At 46.8% G+C, this 20,469-nt stretch overlaps 1 protein-coding gene across 2 annotated transcripts in view; it reads left to right on the top strand.

The window, feature by feature from the left end:
• The window catches only part of ANXA13 (annexin A13), a 55,805-nt gene extending 36,455 nt beyond the window's left edge, over positions 1–19,350 (top strand). Inside the window, exons 4-11 of one of the 2 annotated variants that reach the window (XM_032610097.1) lie at positions 2,130–2,300; positions 5,236–5,269; positions 5,368–5,447; positions 7,070–7,138; positions 7,545–7,646; positions 11,999–12,074; positions 15,731–15,843; positions 18,737–19,350. In XM_032610097.1, coding sequence (XP_032465988.1) covers positions 2,130–2,300; positions 5,236–5,269; positions 5,368–5,447; positions 7,070–7,138; positions 7,545–7,646; positions 11,999–12,074; positions 15,731–15,843; positions 18,737–18,856 — 765 coding nt within the window. In that variant the 3' untranslated portion in view covers positions 18,857–19,350. The remainder of the gene's footprint in view (positions 1–2,129; positions 2,301–5,235; positions 5,270–5,367; positions 5,448–7,069; positions 7,139–7,544; positions 7,647–11,998; positions 12,075–15,730; positions 15,844–18,736) is intronic. The other variant, XM_032610096.1, reaches the window with a different exon arrangement.
• Positions 19,351–20,469: the final 1,119 nt, after the last annotated feature.

Raw genomic sequence — 20,469 nt, 5'->3', positions numbered from 1 at the left:
CAGGCTGCTGTGAGAATCAAGCAGGGTAATGCTGGCACCTACCAGTAAAGGGAGGCTGTGATAGGTGTGATTGTCTCCACCTTACAGAGAGAAAAAGTGGAGCGCATCTGTTTAAATGACTCATGCAAAACCCCACACTTAGTAGGAAAAGGAACCAGCATTCAAATCGAAGTCTTCCATCTCCAGGGCCAGCCTCCACTCCTGAAGAATCCATTGCCATGAGAGGAGCTGTTTATTTATACATTAAACAGTCCAGACAGCTGTGCTTTTGTAGTTCTTCTGCTTCCCTCTTCACAATCAGGCTTGTCAATGTCACTCATTGATGACCCTGGTGAAAATAAGTGCAGCTTCAGTTCAGCTGCATTTAATTGAATTGAATGACATTGAACTTTCATCCTTGTCAGCACGCCTGACTACAGCATCCTCTCAAGTGCTGTGTCTACTTATATCCTACCGATATGGAAAGTCAGATACAGGCATCTTAAGCTTTGGTGTAAAATAAGTGTAAATGGGTTCAAAGTGAGGACTCAGGGGCTCTGTGAAAGCATGCTCTAGCACAAAACTCTGCAACACCTACATCTGCCAATCATTTGCTTACTTTCCAATTCTCAGCTGTGTTTCAAACAGCTGGGACTGCCAAAGAAGTGATCGAGAATCACGCCACAAAGCTAGAAGACGTTAGAGACAATCAAATCTAAAGTCAGCTGAGCTCCAAAGAGAATAAGTATCCCAAGGTGACACAGCTAGTTAGCAGGAAACCAGGATTAGAGCTGAAGAATCCTGAGCTGGCTCCTAGGTCCAAACAGAATGTAAACACACGAGGATTTGTTTTCATCCTTGCGACGTACGAGAGCAGCCAGCTGGGATTTCTCTTCTCTACAGTTCTATATAATGCCCATCTGACTTGGAAAAATATTTCCAGTCTTCAGGTAGATCCACACCAGAGTACTGACCAAAGGCCTGTCTTCACAAGATCAGGTTAGACGCAGCAGCTGCCATGGGATGGAGCCAGTAATATCACAACCTGCTATTAAGACTGCAGATCCCAGGGCCTTGGACAAAAATCTTCTGGGATTTTCCTCCCACGTCCGGAGCTCAGAGGTTCATTTGAGAAATAGTTGATTTGCCTTCTCTCTGAAAGTTCCTTTCAACATGACATCATCATCAATCATCACTTATTGAACATTGAAAATGTGCCAGGCACTGTGTTCATTGTTTACAAGGATTGTCTTATTTAATTCTCCCAACAACCTTAAGAAGTAAGTCTTATTATTCTTCCCATTTTTCAGAGAAGGAAACTGACAGTTGGTGAAATTAAGCACCTTTCCTAGGTCGCAGAGCTACACGACTGTGTTGTTAGACACCATGCCATGGTGCTGAGTAGCCAGGCCCACCCCATGCTGTAATGTGGTCTATCGGCTTCCAGTCTGACCCACACGGGGCTGTCTCCGTGTGAAGGTCCTGCTCTGAGGTCCTGCATTTAACTTGGGACATTGTCACCTGAGAAGTTCATGCACTTCCCTTCCCCCACCTGAGTTCTTTCCCACGTGTGTCCCTTTCAGAATTTAACAAAATGCCAAAGTGACTGTATATCAGGTTTGCCCAGGACAGTCCCTCTTTAATTCCTGTTGTCACCCTGCCATTATTAATAGTGTCCCCCCTTTCACTGTCAAAAGCATCCCAACTTGGACAATGAATGATCTGGTCCCCTAGAGATGACAAGCCTGTATTTCAGTCCTCTCTAGCCAAGTATTTGGAGATGAGTCCTTTATCTTATTGAGGTTCAGTCCATGGGAATAATGCAATACCTCTCCTGCCAGGGCTGTTTTAGGGATCAGTGAGGAAGCTCTCTGAACCCCAAAATATTCTGCAAATGCTGGTTGTTACTTCGATTCATCTTTGGGGTCCCCAGCCCTGAGCAGGGGATCTTCCCTCTGCCAGCCTTGGCAGAAGATGGATGGGCACTTGGGAGACGACTGTCCTCCAGAGCAGGTCACTCATGCCTGTAGAGCTCCAGTCTAGATTGTGCCCCGTGTGTCCACAGCAGGTGTCCTGCGGTGGGGAGAGCAGACACCTGTCCCTCTGCTCTCAGCATGTTCCCAGACAAGACTCTTGCTGTCTTCCCACAGGACCTGGAGGAGGTGCTCAAGAAGGAGCTGAGTGGATGCTTCGAGAAGACAGCCTTGGCCCTTCTGCAACACCCCAGCGAGTATGCCGCCCGGCAGCTGCAGAAGGCCATGAAGGGCCTGGGCACGAATGAGGCGGTGCTCATCGAGGTCCTGTGCACGAGAACCAATAAGGTGAGTCCCAGCCGAGCCCTGGACCAACTCCCAAGGGAGCGTCCATATGCCCATCAGAGATGGTTACAGCAGCCAGAAGGGAAAGTCCTCCCTGCATTCCACCCATGGGGTGAGCAAGTGTCTGGGCAGAAACGCGTCCACTTGGTTCACACTGGAGAGATCCCTCTTCCAATCTTCTGATGGTCATTCTTGGTGTCACTGCTCCTGGCTTGACAGGATAGATCCTTCCAGAAGCACAGTGTCAATCCAGCTTTCATTTTTCTAAAGAGATGCACAGTTTTACACGAAGGAGGAAAGTTCTACTTTACCCTCCCAGCCTGACTTTGCCGGTCTCCTGGCACAAATAATACAACAGTCCAAGCATGGCTGCATCTAGCGGAGAGCACAAGAACAGGCAGGGGGGTGGGGGGTGCCAGGGGGGTCCCAGTGAACACCCCCAGGGCCGCCACCACTTCCCCAGAGGTTTCCATGTCCTCTACCCTGTCCTCCCCTGATCCCTTGGGCACATGCCACCATCTCAGGAGCTGAAAAGGACGTTCGTTAAGGCCCTCGCAGAAGCCCATTCATCTTTGGTTCCAGAACCCATAAGGGCCAAGGACTTCATCAGAAGAGAGGGCCCACAGGGCATTATCTGGGGAACCTCTGCCTCTTCCACAACACCCATCACATAGAATGGGGAGGTCCAGCGAGGAAATGCCAGGAAAATCCAACACTCTTGAGGCCTCCGGGTAGGAAGCAGAAACAGCACTTGGAGCAGATGGCGAGGAAAGCTGCCCCAGCGCTCTGACACTGCAGTGCCGTTTGAGCCGCTGAGTGCCTACCACCTGGGCTGGTTCCTCCTGCCCAGCCTGTGCCGTCCACCCACGTCTCCTGAAGCACCACCAGGCTCCACGCTAACGCTGTAAACCCCTTTCCTGAACATCTCTGGACTTCTCTTCTTCCCAAAGGATAATAAAACCCCTCCATTTGGGGAGTTTCAGGTTAGGATTGTGCCTTAAGGGAAGGTTAGCACAGGAGGGCGGTATCAATTCAGTCCAATAACCACACAACTCTCCTTACTCAATATTCCCATCCTTTCCAGAAGCACCAAAGTCCTAGCGACCAGGCAGCCAATATTTGGGCAGCCTGCCTTGGCAAGAAGGTTAATTTGGTCATTACTTTTCTAATCACACTTGCCTACACGTGGTTCACCCGCAGCCTAATTTCTTTCAGGTCCTGGTCTCAAACAATGAACAGGTTCTTTTTTTTTTTTTTTTTGCAATCAAATAGATCTGACAGTAAAAAGAAGAAAAGCAGGGAGAGAGCAGGCCCTGGGTTCAGGCAGATCCTGAGAGTGGGCTGGAAGGAGGAGAAAGGGGAGGGGGCTGCAGAGTCACAGATGTTCGGCCCCCACCTGCTTCCTCCTCTCTCCCACCCACCGAAGCAACATTGGCCTGGCCCTCATCTTCTATCGCTCCCTCTCCCTTCTCCCCATCACTGCCCCATGGCTTTCATTTTAAACAGTTTAGGAGCGATGCTGTAGGGAAATGCCTGCTCTTATACGCTGCTGGTTCAAGTGTAAACGGAGGCAGCTCCCAAGTGGGTCAAGCCATTGCAATATACAGCCATACTCTGTTTCATTGTGCTTCGCTTTACCGCGATTTTGCAAATAGCATGTTTGTGGCAACCCTTCATCAAGCAAGCCTATCAGCACCATTTCTCCAAAAGCATTTGCTCACTTCCTGTCTCTGTGTCATATTTTGGTATTTCTCACAATATTTCAGACCCTCCACTGGCAGAAAGATGACGTCTTGCTGAAGGCTCAGGTGATGGTTAGAATTTTTAGCAATAAAGTTTTTTTTTTTTTTTTGCGGTACGCGGGCCTCTCACTGTGTGGCCTCTCCCGTTGCGGAGCACAGGCTCCAGACGCGCAGGCTCAGTGGCCATGGCTCACGGGCCCAGCCGCTCCACGGCATGTGGGATCCTCCCGGACCGGGGCACGAACCCGCGTCCCCTGCATCAGCAGGCGGACTCTCAACCACTGCGCCACCAGGGAAACCCACAATAAAGTATTTTTAAATTAAGTTATGTGCACTGTTTTTTTAGATATAATGCTATCACACACTTAACAGACCACAGTAGAGTATAATCATAACTTTTGTGTGTACTGGGAAACCGAAAGATTCGTGTGGCTCGCTTTATTATGATACTCATTTTATAGGGGTGGTCTGGAACCAAACCCACAGTATCTCCAAGGTGTGCCTGTAAAGCAGTTCTTCCTGGCACACACCCTGGAGAGAGGCTTGCACTCCTGTACACAGCAAATTGTTTACTGAGTGCAGCCTTGTTTGAAGTAGAGAAAAATTGAAAATAGCCTAAATGTCCATCAATCAGAGGCTGGCTAAATAAACAGGGGCTTGCTGTAGGATGGAACCTTTTGTATCCATTTAAAAAAAACACTAGGTGACTAACTAATGTACAAGCCTAGCTGGACCTCCAAAACCTATTACTGAGTGAAAAAATAAGTCAAAGAACAAACAATATGAACAGTATTCCACTTTTTAAACACATACACAAAACAGTTCTATATATTTGCAGTAGCACAAACATATGTATACAAATGTAAAGGGAAAATATGCACTGAACTTCTAACACTGGCTACCTGGGTGGGGAAGGGAGAGTGAGATGGGGTGAGGGGGTAGTGAAAGAAGATGTTAGCTTAGCTGTAATGTTTTCACTTTTAACTAAGGATGACATATGCTAAAGGACTCCACACAGCTGGGGACTTGCTCTAGGCCTAGACCTTGACCTGTAGGGACAACCCCCTTTGGAGGAAGTCATAAAGGCATCCCGTGTCCAGAGACAAGCTCCTGCCTCTTCCCTTTGCTTGTCTCTGCCTATATTATTGATTAACCCCACCTCGGAGTATTGATTTTTTTTTTATTACCTCTCCTAGGAAATCATCGCCATTAAAGAGGCCTACCAAAGATGTAAGTGGACCGTTTGTTCTGACTTAAAGAATGTTCCTTCCAAAATACCTCTGGGAGACTAAATCTGCATTCTCTCCTCCTTTCTTCTTCCCCAAAAGTATTTGACAGGAGCCTTGAATCAGATGTCAAAGGTGACACAAGTGGAAGCCTAAAAAAAATTCTGGTCTCCCTGCTACAGGTAAAAGTAAAAAGGTCTAACCTGCCTTATGATCTTGGGAAACAGCCCTTGGCAGCATGGGACCATGATGAAAAAGGCAATTTCGATGATAAACATTTCCTTCTTTTATTAAAAATGTTACTGAGGGATCATCAACCTGTGTTCTGTCAGCCCAGCTCATGTGAAATTATTCAATGGGTATTTTTCCCATCATAACAATCCACCCAGTCATTTGCAGTTTACAGTTCCTTTTTGTTAGTGTGTTATCTCATTAAGCATCACCACCTCACTTTGCCAGTGAGGAACCGCTAGGTGTACACACAGTAAGACACAGCTTAGGAGCAAGAACCAGCCCATCTGACCCCAAGTAGGGCCCTTTTCATGACACAACTTACTTGCAGGATTCACCCCAAGTCTAGGCCTGTAAGAACTGCTGCAGGGAGCTTGGCCTCGAAAGCAGGGCTTTAAGAATTGGCCCTGCTAGGACACAGCGCCCGCGGCCCCCGGCCAGATGGCACCTGCACTCTCACGACACACCCATCTTTATGAGCTTTGTGTGTTTCCTCCGCTTCATTACCCTCGACGTGGAGAGACTGATAGCAGAGAATACACAGAGTAGGCTTCACCTGTAGCACAAAGAGTATGTAAGTGTTCTCCTGCTGTGTAACAACTTGCTGCAAACTCAGCAACCTCAACTACGCACACCCATGATCTAGCGGTTTCCATGGGGCAGGGGTCCTGTGGCGGGTTAGCCAGGGTCTCACCAGGCTGAAATCAAGGTGTCGGCCAGGGCTGCCATCTCATCTGAGGCCTGGGGTCCTCTTCCAAGCTCACTGGCAGTTGGTAGATTTCGGTTCCCTGTGGTTTTACGACTGATGTCCCTGTGTTCCTGCTAGCTGTCAACCAGAGACCACTTAGCTCCTAGAGGCCATCTGCAGTTCACTGTCGTGGCCCCATAGACAGTTCAGAGCGTGGCTATTTGGTTTCTTCCAGGCCAGCAGGAGTTCATGTCTCTGACTTCTTCCATCCCTGACCTTAACGAGCTCACCTGATTGGGTCAGACCTACCCAGGATAACTGATTAGGGATTTTAATTACATCTATAAACATCCCCTTTGCCATATAAACATAATATGATCACAAGAGTGGTATCTCACCATATTCACAGGTCTTACCCACACTCAAAAGAAGGGGATTATACAGGAGTGTGGGCCACCTGGGTCATCTTAGAATTCCACCTGCCACTAAGGGCTTAGGTTAGACCTCCAAAACTTTCCATGACCAACATTCAGGGCTCTTCAAGGCTGGGACCCTGAGAAGTGAAATTTGATATTCTGGAAGGAAGACTAATATCTTCCCAACAGACTCATTCTAGGGGACATAATGAGGTTTCTTAGAGGTCAGTGGGGTTTGTGAGTGACCCTGGTTTCTACAAAAAAAAGGGGAAAATGTGTTGTCACAGAAGCTACTGTTTATCAGTTGTGCCCAAAAGATGGCAGCAAAGAGCAGCATTGCCACTTTGCCAGGTTTTGTCTAGCTTCAGGGCCACCCCTCTGAAATCACCCCCTTTTCTAGGACTTTCCCTTTTTGTTTTCTGTGGTCAAGCAGGAACTCAAGTTAATAACAATGTGTTGATTTTTCTAGGCTAATCGCGATGAAGGAGATAATGTAGACAAAGATCTAGCTGGTCAGGATGCCAAAGATCTGTACGATGTAAGTATGCAGATGTGTCAGTCTCTGCAAATCCTTTTTTTTTTTAATTAACATTATTTTCAACAACTGTTACTTTATTTTATGTGAATTGGAATTACTTGGGAAATAAGTATGATCTTTAAAATATTTTTCATATATACGGTCTTCATGAACCTGAAAGAATTGCTTTTTCTATTCTTATATTCTGTTGTTAACCACCTTAGATCCACTTTGGAACAAGGGAAGGTATAAATAATATACATATGTGAGGTATACTTGTGGGTTAGAAGTTTAAAGTGCTAGATCGATCAATGTGGCTTAGATTCAGTGCATATTTTGTTTCCTGTAAGGGAGGCCTGGTCACAGCTCTGTTTATTCAGTCTTTTTGCAAAAGGCTTTTTCAAAATGTTTGCACTCGGCCCTCTAGGCAGGGGAAGGCCGCTGGGGCACGGACGAGCTCACCTTCAGTGAAGTCCTGGCCAAGAGGAATCACAAACAGTTACGAGCCACCTTTCAAGCCTACCAAGTTGTAAGTGATCCAGTACTAAGGCAAGGAGTTCACACGGAAACTGAGTCTCAAGTTATTTCCAAAAGAAGCTGAGTTCTGGGATGTGGAACTGGGCGGCAGGGGGTGGGGTGTCTTTTACAATAGTGGTTCTCAATCGTGGTGATTTTGCACCCCCCAAGGGATATTTGATAATGTCTGGAAACATGTGGGGTTGTCACAACAAGGTGCGCTGGGGCAAGCAGCACTGTTGGCATCCAGAGCGTCAAGGCCAGGGATGCTGCTGAACAGCCCACAGTGCCCAGGGCTGTGACAAACAGTCATTCGGCCCCCAGTGCACTGCTGAGTCTGGGAAACCCTGCTTTGCAGCAGAGGCTAGGGAAGCAGGGGAGTGTCAAGTTTAGGAGCAAAGCCCTAGAGCCAGAGGTTACAGGTTCAAGTCCCGGTTCTATCACTAACAAGTGACCTGATGTCACCATCCTCATTTGTAAAACAGGGACCGTGAACATCAACACCCCACCCTCACGGGGTTATTTTAGGTGTTAAATAAGATGAATATAAAAGGCTCAGGACAGTACCTGGCATGTGGTAAGCTTACATATGTTTGCTGTTACTATTATTCCAATTGACAGTTGGGCTAACAGTGCCTACTGCTCCCAAAACAGATGTGATAATACCTCAGAGATACACTCTTGGAAAGATGTGTATCAGTTACTTTTATACAGTTATTTATTTTAATCTAATGATAATTTTAAGTCAACGAGGTGAGTTAGCTATTTCAAGGCGCTTAGTGGTTAATCCTTCCCTGAAAATCAGTCTTTAATTGCAAGAAGACCTTTGTGGAATATCAGATTTTGTTTTGGTCTCCTATTTTATATTTGTGGAATGGTTTTAAAGGACATCTGTACCCTGTGTCTCATTTCAATTTCACAAGAATACTGTAACTCAAAAGTAGGCTGAAGAGCCATTGTTACCCACAACTGCTGGTGGAGGAAAATCTGTTACAAGTAAGGAACCATCTGTAACTTATCAGGACCACACAGCAAGTCAGTAGCAGAAAGTGGATGAGAATTCCAAGATTCCCCAGCCTGAGCTCCTACCTCAGCTAGAGCTGGCCGCTCCTCACTCAAAATAGCATTTCCTATGTGTTGCCAGCAGATGAAAAGACAACAAAGCTTTGGAATTTTATCATCACTGTATATAAGCCCTTAGGGCCCTCTGCTTTCAAATCCTGCCCAGAGCTGTGATCAAAGGCAGCTGACGCTGTACTCCCCTGGTCCCTGGGCCTGGAGCTGTGTAGACTGAGCTGGAAGCCTTCTCCATGACCTAGACCCTCTTCCCATAAGACTGGGGCTATGGATGGAGTTTCTGGGGTGGCTGTCATTGGAGATCACTATAGAAACACACATATGTGTGAGGGTGTGTGTGTGTGTGTGTACATGAACTACTGACTATCTAAGGATACTCCCTAGGCCAATTGTTCTCATAATTAATCCCCAAACAGCAGAATCCATATCACTTGACACAATGTTTAAAATGAGAATTCTTAGTGCCGGCCCTGGACCTACTGAATCAGCTTCCTTGGAGTTAGGGTCCTATAGTCTGTGTTTTAACAAATCTTCCAGATTCTGATACATGTTAAGGTTTAACAAGTCTGCTCTAGGCTACTAGCTGTATGACCCTGGGCAAGTTATTAAGGGTTCTGTGCCTCAGTTCCCCCAACCGTATAATAGGGATAATAATAGTACCTACTTCACAGGGTTAGTAAGGATTAAATGAATTAACAGATTTAAAGCATTTATTGCCTGGCATGAAGTAGGTGCTCAATTAACATTAGCAGTTGTTATGAGTCGCCTTATGTGAACCGACAGTGTCAAAAAACAGAGCTAAAACTCAAATGGTCAGTAAGAGAATCAATTGATCTGATAATTCTTTACATGAAACCAGCTCTAAAATGCTACCTATTCATCATTCCGAAAGCCTTGCTGGAACATTGTTCATCTTGATCTTTATCATCGATCTTCTGAGTTCATCCTGATCTTGGGAACCTGGCTCCATAAATCTTCTCATGGTCTCCGGCTAAAGGCACTAAGATGCTAAGGGTCAGATCAGTGAAGTGTGTCACACGGCATAGGCTGTCCTGGCATAGAGTCGAATTTTAATTTTTGGCGCAAAAACTCAGGGTTTTGTCCTTTATCTGCCCTCTAGACCTGAGTCTTAACTGTTGACACGCTCGGAGATCCCAACCCAAGCAACAAAGCTTCCCCAACTCTGCAGCATCATGAAAGATTATTACCGTCCCCAAATCTACCAAATATGAAAGGCTTGTAGAGTTATAAAGTTCCCAAAACATGGCTCAGTATAAATTGTAGGTACACATACCCATAGCCCCAGGTCACTGCCTCACCACCACACCCCTCACCAGAAAGTTCTCCCCTCCCCTAAAGTGTTCCTAAGCCCACTCCAGAACCTTTAGCCCTTTAACTGCTATAACCAAAGTCAGAGTGCACAGGGCTCTGCCGTGGGCACGCTGTCAGTTTGGGGCATTGGTTTTAAAAGAAACCTCTTACTCTTCTAATAATCTCCCCACAGGCAATGCTACCTGGTAAACTAGAAGCCTTTGAGGCTTGTCTGGAATCCACCCTGGCAATGGGTTTTTGTACCGAGATCAGAAAACCTGGTTTTGTCCAAAGAGCCCCCTAAGAATTAAGTGTTCCGATAAGTGAGAAGCATTCCATTTGCAAAGGGGCATCTCAGTAGCTTGGGCCAGTGGATTGTTTTCCATTTGTGCTCAATGGAGTCCCTGGAGGTGGCTTGGTAGCTACCAGGAGGGAATGGGGGGCAGGAGGTAGGTAGAGAACAAAGGGCAATGCCGTCTCACTGTATCTCATGAATAGTGCCCCCGGAGTTGGGCAGCAAAGAGACTGAGAGGCCAGGAACCTGGCATTACCGTCTAGGGCTGCGGTAAGGAGCCCATCTCCCGCCTCTCCAGAACAGCTCTGCTTTCCTGCTTTTATCTGTTGTGTAGGCTGAGATGCTACAGAAAATTTAAAAACACTGTTCTAGCCCAGTACTAACAATAATAATGGAAAGTGGTTTAATGTGAAGTTTTTTTTTTTTTTTTACTAAACACAGACCTGTGTGAGGACAATGTCCTCTTGAAACACAATCTCAGTCTACACAACAAGAACCCTGTTCGTGGGAAAAGTGATAGCAGTTTCTTCTGAAATCCCAGCTCCCACATCCAACCCCCAACACCTCAGAACAGCTAAGAAAGGGACTGAAAGCCCCCCCAATCCAATCCCCTTCTTATCTAGGTCGATTCCACACCAGACCTCTAGATGGGCCAACTATGATGAGGACATCAAGCTATGGGTTTCATTAAATCTGGACCCTCCTTCCCCCCATATCTATTGTGCTCGTATCACAAAGAATATGTTGTTTACCAGTGTTTTCAGAATAAACTACATAAACTCCACTGGCATGTCCTCAAAGGTCCCAATTATTTATAGACTCACAATTGTGTCATATCCTCAAGAGATAATTTCTAAGAAAGAAGTTTCAGTATTTCTAATGCTTAATTGCATTTCCCAAACCCAACCAAAAGTTCTCCTTTCTCTTTATATGCCTGCCCTGAGCTTGGCCCAGGCGGTACTTGTGTTAAGCGTGGTCACAATTTACTCTGAACTTCAGCTTCTATAAATATTTGGAAGGAAACCTAATGTGTAATGCTGTGCAGAGCAAGCTGGCGGTGAATATTAGATCATCTGGAGTCTCCCCAGAGGGAAAGAAAGCAGCATTTGACGTGGTCAGCCCCTGGCTCCCAGCCCAAGTAGCCCCACAGTATCAGAAACATTAGACCAAGTCCTTACCATGAACTTCACAACCTCTATTCATGTCACCCAAAGTGTAGGTGCCCGAGCTCCCAGTCTCAGTCCACAATGGAGGAAGGTGTGGGAGATGATTATAACAATAGCCTCCTGGAAAATTGGAAATGGAAAGAATTTTTATAAACACATAGGAAACTCAAGTACGATAGAAACATAAAGAATATTGTTGCAGTATTTATTCATTGTTTTTCCACTCCCTGATTTCACAGAGGAGGAAACTGAGGCTGAGGGAGTGGTCCTGACTGGGGTCACATCCATTAGGGGTCAAATCGGGACTAACTCCTAGGCCATGAGAGTCCCCACTCGAATGGCGGGCAACCATCCCCAGCCCTGCAAGGGCTGAGGCCAGAGAGGAATCCCAGAGTTCCTCTGGTCCTCACGTGACCAAATCTGGAAGCGTCTATTGCTTTTTGTAGAAGAACGAGCCTCAAGTGCACCAAGGCCAAAAGCAAAACCCGGACTAACAGCTGCACTTTCTTTCTCCAGCTCATTGGCAAAGACATCGAAGAGGCCATCGAAGCAGAAACGTCAGGAGATCTGCAGAAGGCCTACTTAACTCTCGGTAAAGTAAAGCTAGGAGAGCCCCTGATTTGGGTTGGGCTCCCGGGAACCAGACTTGGAGACAGAGGTCTGTGCGCAGGAAGCTTTCAGGGAATAGCTGGGGGGCCACACACCTAAGCAGCGCTGCGGAGGGAGAGAACGAACGTGATGCAGATGTAACAGGAGCTGTGCTGGCCCCCAAGGAGACCTGAAGTCAGGATGTCCAAAGTGGAGGCAAGGAGACCAGGTCTTCACACCCCACATCAAGCAGCCGTCAGGCTGCACCCAGGGAGCATCTGCAACCTTGGGGAAGACAGCTGCCTCTTTTGACTCCTAACAGATATGACCCCAGTCAGTCCCTCCCTCCTGAGAAGGGTCTCAACCCTGAGCAGCCGGCAGGTAACACTTGGCATGAGTGCCTGCTGTCCTGAAGACAGCAGCTGGGGGAGCTACCACAGCATCCACGACAGTCCCACTAAGATCATGGAGCCCCGAGAGCCTCCATCAACAGCCTGGGACCATCGTCTAGTCTCGTGGGGCGGCATGCGGTTCACGTGACACACACTCAAAAGCACCCAGGTTCGGATCCAGGAACAAGTTTCTGCGGGTGCCTGATGGCCCAAGGGTGACCTTTTCCATTTGGTTCCCTTCAACACTGGAATGAATGAGGTCTGTGTAGAAAGCAAGGCGGGGGAGACTAGATCAAGGCCGTGCCAAGCGAACGCCAGGCATTTCTCTCCAGGTGTTGCCTGTAGGCAGGAAATAGCAGAGAGATGGGTACCGGGCTGTGGCTGGCAGGCTCATTTCTCATTTTTGCAAGCCCCGGAATGAAGGCATTGTCCATTGTCCACACTCCGGTGGCGAGGAGGCCAGGGCAGCAACCCAAATGGCACGAGAAATGGAGAGAATATCCCCAGAAGAAGAGGAAGAACCAAAAAAGCAGCCCCTGGAAGCTACAAAATGTGCTCTCGCTGCCAAACCCTTTTGTTTTGTTTTTCTGATGGGATTTTGGGGGCAATGTCAGCAATTGATTTTTTTTTTCCACCCTCATTTTGCATTCAGATTAGCAGGTCTGCTATTGTTACAGAGGCCTGAACATCTTTAATGTCACTCCCGTCCCACAATGGATACACACAGATGACTGTCCTTAGGGCTATAAGGATGAGTGTGTTAAGTAAACGGAGAGATCTACTCATGGCCCAGCTACAAGGCTCCAAAGCCTTTCTGTACCTGCAGTGTAAAGAGGCAGGAGAACGCCAGAGTTCAGTCAGAAGATTAATAGTAATTCTTATTAGTATTAAGTATTAATGGTAATAAAGCCATTCAACCCTTTAACATTTACTTAGCACCTGCCTGGGCCAGCAGTTGAGCCAGGCGTGGGGATCAGGGGCAAATAGGGCCAGTTCCTGTTCTTAAGAAGCTTCAAACTCATGGCAGATACACACAAATCAACAGACTGAGCTACAGTAAAGATAAAACCAATCAGAGCAAAGCAGGTACAGAGGAAGGAAAGGACCCATCCCTGCAGTTGGGGGACCATGAAATGCAGGAGCTGGGTGGACTCCACTGGTAGCAAATATAAAAGAGATTAGAAAAGACCTTGAAAAGGAACCACACAAAGAGTGGAACATGACTTCATGACTAAATTCTCTACACACTCCCCACCCTACTCCCGCATAACTCATAAAGATGCCAGTTTGCCACTAAAATTGAGGAGGTGTTATGAGACCAAACGGTTCCCACTGCTTGCAGCCTTCGGAGCAGCACTTCTCAAAGTGGGGTCCATGGACCCCCTGCATCAGACTCACGTGGGGAGGCGTGTGAAAGTGCAGTTTCTGGAGGCCCACTCCAGGTTACCCACTTAGGACTTCCTGGAATGCAGCCCAAAGCCACACATTGACAAGCTTCTCCCGTGATCATCTTATGCCCCCTGGAGTTTGAGAGCCCCTGCTCTGCAGCCCAGGAGGGGCAAGAGGCACCGCGGGCTGGCTGGCTGCCCTTCCTCTCACACGCACGAAGATCTTTATTCCCGCCTCCTCCCAAGCCGGCCCCACCCAAACTTTCGGGGTATTCCTGCCGCTGCGAACAACAAAGGTTGTTCACCAGGCATAGACTGTATACGGTAGAAAAGTTGAGAGTTTTCTCCCCAGAATATCAGGAGGAAGGAGTGTCGGGGGGAAGTCACTGGTGTGGGGACAGAACGACGATCACTGCAGCGTCAGTTAGTACGAGCGCACAGGACGGGGTCCTCGGGAAAACCTTGTGAGGCCACTAGCTCAGAACGTCTGGGGGTGTGTGTCACAGTGAGTCTCAAACACACTGCTCCCCAAATTGCCAGGTTCACCCCCCACCCCATCACCACCACCACCAATCCAGCAGCTTGTGGATTCAGACTCCTGGGTCTGGGCTTCTCCACTGACACGCTGGTGGCTGCCACATGACCTATAAAATAAGGAGACAGACCACCCACCCCCACAACCTAGACTCTGCTTTCCTAATTCTGTTCCTCCCCCTTCCTTGTAAGCATTCTATCGGCAATTACCTAGAAGACAAGAGTTCTCACTGCAGGACATAATGCACATAAGGATGTGCATTCCACACTTATGCTGAATGTATTACTTATTATTTATTACTAACATCAAAAATGTTAAGTGTTCTAGGTAAATGTCAGCAACATAAACAGTAAAGGGTTCATTCTCCCAAAGTGTTAGTCCTGGTGGACCCATATGAGCCTTGGAGAAGGGGAGAGCAATCATGATTTATCCCCAGGAGCAGAGATGCGCCCCATCCCCTGATTGGTGAATAGAAACCATACTTTGTTAATCTGTGGATTAGATCATACTTTATTCATTTCTGGCTGGGGCAGGGCCAGAAAAGAGCAACTGGCAGCATCACAGAAAGGTGCTCTGTAGACAGGATCAAACACTGCATCAAGCCCACATCCCAGATGGAAAACTAAGATGATTGTGGGGACCTTGGAAAAGATTCAGAGATGAGGCTCACAAATAAAACCCAGTGAGGGACTTCCCTGGTGGTCCAGTGGGTAAGACTCTGTGCTCCCAATGCAGGGGGCCTGGACTCCAACCCTGCTCGGGGAACTAGATCCCGCATGATGCCTCAACTAAGAGCCCATGTGCCGCAACTAAGACCCGGGGCAGCCAAAATAAATAAATAAATATTTTTTAAAAATAAAACCTAGTGAGGAAAAACAAAAGAAAGGAAGGTCCAACTGAGCGTATCTTCAAGATTATGAAGTTTTATATGGCAAGGTTGCCAGCCAGTCCGTGTTTCCCCTCCAAACCCAACTCTGACATCAGAGATTTCTCTTAGAGTTGAGAAGGTATTCCTGCTGGTGAGAATCATGAACTTTACAAGGAGGACCTGAGGATGGTCACAGCCCTCCACCTCCTGCCAAGGGTCTTCAGGGAACAGGAGAGGTTCTTAGGTGTCTGAAGGGGTTTTGGTCGAAGAGTCCAGATGCCCTGACCCCAGGGGAATCTTCCAGATCCCATTATCAACAGTGTGAAGTCTGCCCCTTTCAAACACCGGCCTCACAATTCCATCAGCTCCAAGGGCAGCCAGGTGACACTCTGAGCCAGCTCTGTTCCTTCCCAGGGTCTCTGTGTTATTCCACAAAACATGAACACATCACGTTCTCTCTCCCTTTGCCCTGCCCAGTGAGGAGTGCCCGGGACCTCGAGGGCTACTTTGCTGACCGTCTGTACAAGGCCATGAAGGGTGCGGGGACTGACGAGGAGACCCTCATTGACATCATTGTGACCCAGGCGGAGGTAAGACGCACTCGTTGGGCTCCACCTTCTTGTTTTGCCACCACTGATGTCATCTACAGGTCGTTTTTAGTAAGAGCCTATTTACAGAAAGAGTAAAACAGAGAGGGCCCTTGCCTTCCCAGGCTTTGTAGAGGACAGTGTGCTGTGCTTCAGTCCGTTTCTTTTAATACAAATACAGTAACGTTAGCGGCTTCTATGTCTGTCATCTGTGGCTTCGGAGAGCTCGGGGTAGTGTGTGGAGGGAAACTGGAGGGGCTGTTCCGGATAGGGCAGCTCCATTTTAAGGAAGGTAAAACAGACACTCTGAAAGGTGAACAATGGACTAGATCACCCGAGCAAGTAATTTCCCGACTCCTGAGCTAGGCCTTTATTTCCTTAAACACATCCCAGAAGCACAATTTTGCACAAAAAACCACATCAGTACAAGACAATGTTTCTCAACCTTTTTAAAATTAGCGATCGCCCACCCTCCCCCCCAGGGAGCCTTCTTAGACCCAGTTTTCTCCTGTCACTCCCCTCCAAGAAATGTTAACACGACATACACTGTGTGAATCTGTTTATGTTCCCTATGTACATACGTAATTAATTTTACATAAAAAGATTAAGATGTTTTTTCACCCTCTAAGAACCAGTTTTTGCCCCCGTTGGGAACAATATCGCCCCCCTTTGAGAGTGCATGCGTATAACAAAGGCACAGGGAGAGGAGTGGCCAGAAGCTTGGGAGCAGCTGTCAAGACTCATATTCAGAATACAGGGCCACAGAGAGGAGGAATTGCAGAATAAATGGGAAATGGCATTTCATCCACAGCAGAGAGGCCTTGGAGAGTGAAGTGGAACTGGGCACTTGAAAACCACAGACATCTTCCCTCAAAAACGTGTTAAATGAGGGAGAAAAGACACCAACCCAAATTCTGGCCCCTAGCTTTTTGACAAATAATACTTAATATCTGACACTGTTTTGAAATATAACTTAGCAACACAACTATTCTTTCGTTTTTATTTCTATTCCTGGAATTTCTCCTCCCCCTCTTTCTCCTCTCCTCCCTCCTCCACAATTCATATTTCCCTCTCTCTCTTAAGCCCCTTTCTTTTTCCTCCTCCCCTCTCCCTCCTCCAGTCTCTCTGCCACTCTCTTTGTTTTATTTTGGTTGCTCTGATTCTCTGTTTCCCTTATCTCTCCAGGTCTCAGCCTTCTCTGTCTCTCTGTCTCTTAGTAACTCACCTCCCCCAGCCAGAGTCTCTGGAGATCCTAAGACGCTCCAAGGAGCAGGTTGGTGACAAAGCCCAGCAAGGATTCTAAAGACTCCAGGGGGTTGGACCACTCCGAGGGCTCCTCAGGGTGCCATATTCACTCCAGCATGCATGAGCTGTAGTGTGTTTATTCCAAGATGCTCTGTCCTATCTCAGTACTGACCACAGGTCCTGGGTCATCTCCACATGGGGACCATCCCCTCGGAATGCTTCCGGCCCAGCCAGATATATTGGCCAGATCCCCTAATCCGCCAAAGCCACCAGGTACTAGAACAGAGCCCCGTGAGCCCCACCCCATCCCTGCAGTGACCCACCCCTCCCACCACTTCCTGCCCCTCCCCCAGCTGAGCAGCCTACCAGCCAGGGGAGCAGGGATCACAGCCCACCTGCCTGATGCAGTCTCTCTCTTGTGCAGCATCCACTTCCAACAATTCCTCCCTCTCCTACCCTCTCCTGTTCTCATCTTTCTCTCTCCTGTTGGGCCCTCTAATTGGGGCAGGAGAAGAAAAGAACCAGAAGCTTGAGTAATGGTTTGTGAGTCTCTCAAGAAAGCAAGATAGAGTCTAAATTAAAAACAACGATAACAACAAAGCTAAAAACAAAAAACTCCTGGTTAAAGAGAGCTCTGTGCTTCTTTTATGAGACTTACTGTGTTCTTTCTGGAATTACATCTTCCATGGTGCAAGTATTATCTCCTTTACTAGGTGGTCAGAATCTTCAGAGCAGAACAATCTTTTTATACTTGTTTCTTCTGAGTCCTTTCCCCACCTCCAGCACCTAGGTTTTTCAAGCTTTTCAATGAGTTACAGTTGATCCCTGAACAACACGGATTTGGTGCACCCATATGCAGATTTTTTCAGTAAATAACAGTACCTGTATTTTCATTTTATGGATCTTTACATTAACTAAGTGTGGGGAGAAGCTTGTGCTCCATTAGAGATCACAATATGTAGAATCAAAAGAACTAGGGTTTGAGGCTTGATTCTATCCAAACTGTTTCAGCTTCCTGCCCTTGGGTGAGTCATTGATCAAATTCCTTTGTTTTTGAGGCAGAGATAGCAATACACAGATTCTAGACTGCACGGGGTGTCTGTGTTCCTAATTCCTGTATTGCTCAAGGGTCAACCGTAGATTCAAAATAAGTCCTAAAAATTGATAATGAATTGAATTTTGTTGTTTGGCACTAATATTCTTGCTGATCAGGGTACAAGAGAAAAAAAAAGGCATCATTTCAAACTGTGTTGACAATTTTCTTAAGCTTATACTAAGAGTCAGCAAACTGTGGCCTGCAAGCCAAATCAGGCCCACCACCTGTTTTTGTACAGTCCTGTTACCTGAAAATGATTATTTTAAAGTAACTGTAAAAAACTCAAAGGAAAAATAATATTTTTGTAACACATAAAATCATATGAAATTCAAGTTTTAGTGTCCATAAACAGTTTTACTGGAACAGACACACAGACACTGAACTCAGCTTTCCTATTCTCAGCCACGAGAGAGGAAGAATAATAACTCCGACTCTTAAGGGCTGCTTTGAGGCATTAATGAGCAAGTGAGAATGACGTGCTCAGAACAGTGGCTGCCTGTGTTTATGGTGAAAACGCTATAAATGTCCCAGTTGCTGTTGTTATCTCTCCTACAGGTGGACCTTCAGGGGATAAAAGCCAAGTTCCAAGAGAAGTATCAGAAGTCTCTCTCTGACATGGTTCGCTCAGACACCTCTGGGGACTTCCAGAAACTGCTGGTGGCCCTCCTGCACTGAACCGAGTCAGCACAGCCGGAGCACAGGAAGGAACCACCTTTGTCAAGAGCCCCCCCAAACCAGATTTGCAAGTGCCACTCCAGCACGAAACACTCTCGAGGGTCCTGGTTTATTTCCTTGGCAGCCTGAGCCATACGGCCAGGGCAAACTGTTCAAGTTAAGGGCAGCAGCCTCAAGACGCTTGACTAGGTCACCCTGAATGCTGGTTTAGCTAGTATCTGGGCTGCCTCTTAATTTTCCTTGAGGGCAGTCACTGAATGCTTTCTGAGCAAAGATGAAATCTGTAGTTGATGAAAAACTATGCCTTCGTAATAAAACATTTAAAAGAATACGTATCACACAGGGATATGTATGTTCTGGGTAAAGAGCAAATGGTTGAAGTACAAGAAAGACCAAAGTAAGCAATTCATTCATTTTCCTTCTGTGTGCTCAATTTCAAATCCTCCATGTTAATGGAAGATGTGGATTACGCCTACATCAGCTGCTTTTCCAAAGACTGGGTTGATTTGCTTTGGTGTTTGTCCTGTAAATAAATGACTTGTGAAATGTCAACATAGTTGGAAAATGCAAACAGTTACACTTATTAATAATCACCAAGGACAGTCACCAAGGCCAGCGGCAAGGAAACAACTGACTTGCCTATACGAAACGTAACGAGAGGTAAAATTCCCTGATCTGCTACCTGGTTTAAATGGGTTTTCTTGCTTCTCTAGACATTTAAGCCATTTGAGTCTTCCCTGGGATCTTCAAATACAATCAGGCTGGGTACAGTGCCAACAGGGTCAAGGTTAATGGTCTGACTCTCAAATGGATTGATCCTGCACCAGTAGCATCTCTGTTCCAAGGTGTTTGTCTCATAGCCACGTGCTGCTACACGTGAAGGGGTCTCTGTCATGAGAACACGGACACTTTGGTCCAATAATTATAGTCATCGTTCACTGGATGATTATTTGTGCCTGGCACTGCTAATTGGCTTACTTCCATACTTAATTTTCCCAACATCCCTATAAGATTCATATTACTCCCATTTATGAGCTGAAGCAACTGAGACATTAAGTAATCTGGCTAAACTCATTCACAAATGACAGAACCGAGATTTGAATTCAGGGCTGGTGACTCCAGAATCCATCTTAGTAACTGCTTTTCTTGGGAAAATAACACAAAGTACATGGAAATGGGTCTGTATTCATTCACCTGCTTAAGTTCCTACTATTTGCCAATCACTGTGCTGGGCTCTGGGGATACAAAGATAAAGAGAACACTGGCCACACCTTGGGCAGTTCATTCCCAGACCAGTAGTGTAGACGGATGCCTCCAATATTCATCAGACGCTGTCAGTGCATTGATACAGGCATGTAAAGCTCTGTACCCATGAGTAAGAAGAGTGAACACAGAGCTCTGCCTGGGGGAACTGGGGAATGCTTTACAGAGATGCAGTTGTGCTGGGTTTTGAATACATAGAAGCCTTCCAGAAAAACAAAGAAAGAAGCACATGGGTAGAGGCTCGGAAACATGAGAGAGCAGGATGTGTTCAGGAGGCGTTGAAATCCATTCTACTGGTGAATAGACGTGGTGAAAGGAAGGAGAGGGTCGGGGAGGCGGGTGATGAAGAG

The sequence above is a fragment of the Phocoena sinus genome, chromosome 17, assembly GCF_008692025.1.
Source record: "Phocoena sinus isolate mPhoSin1 chromosome 17, mPhoSin1.pri, whole genome shotgun sequence".
In the NCBI taxonomy this organism is placed as follows: domain Eukaryota; kingdom Metazoa; phylum Chordata; class Mammalia; order Artiodactyla; family Phocoenidae; genus Phocoena; species Phocoena sinus.
Note: the sequence above shows the minus strand (reverse complement) of the source record. Positions and strands in the feature narration are given on the sequence as shown.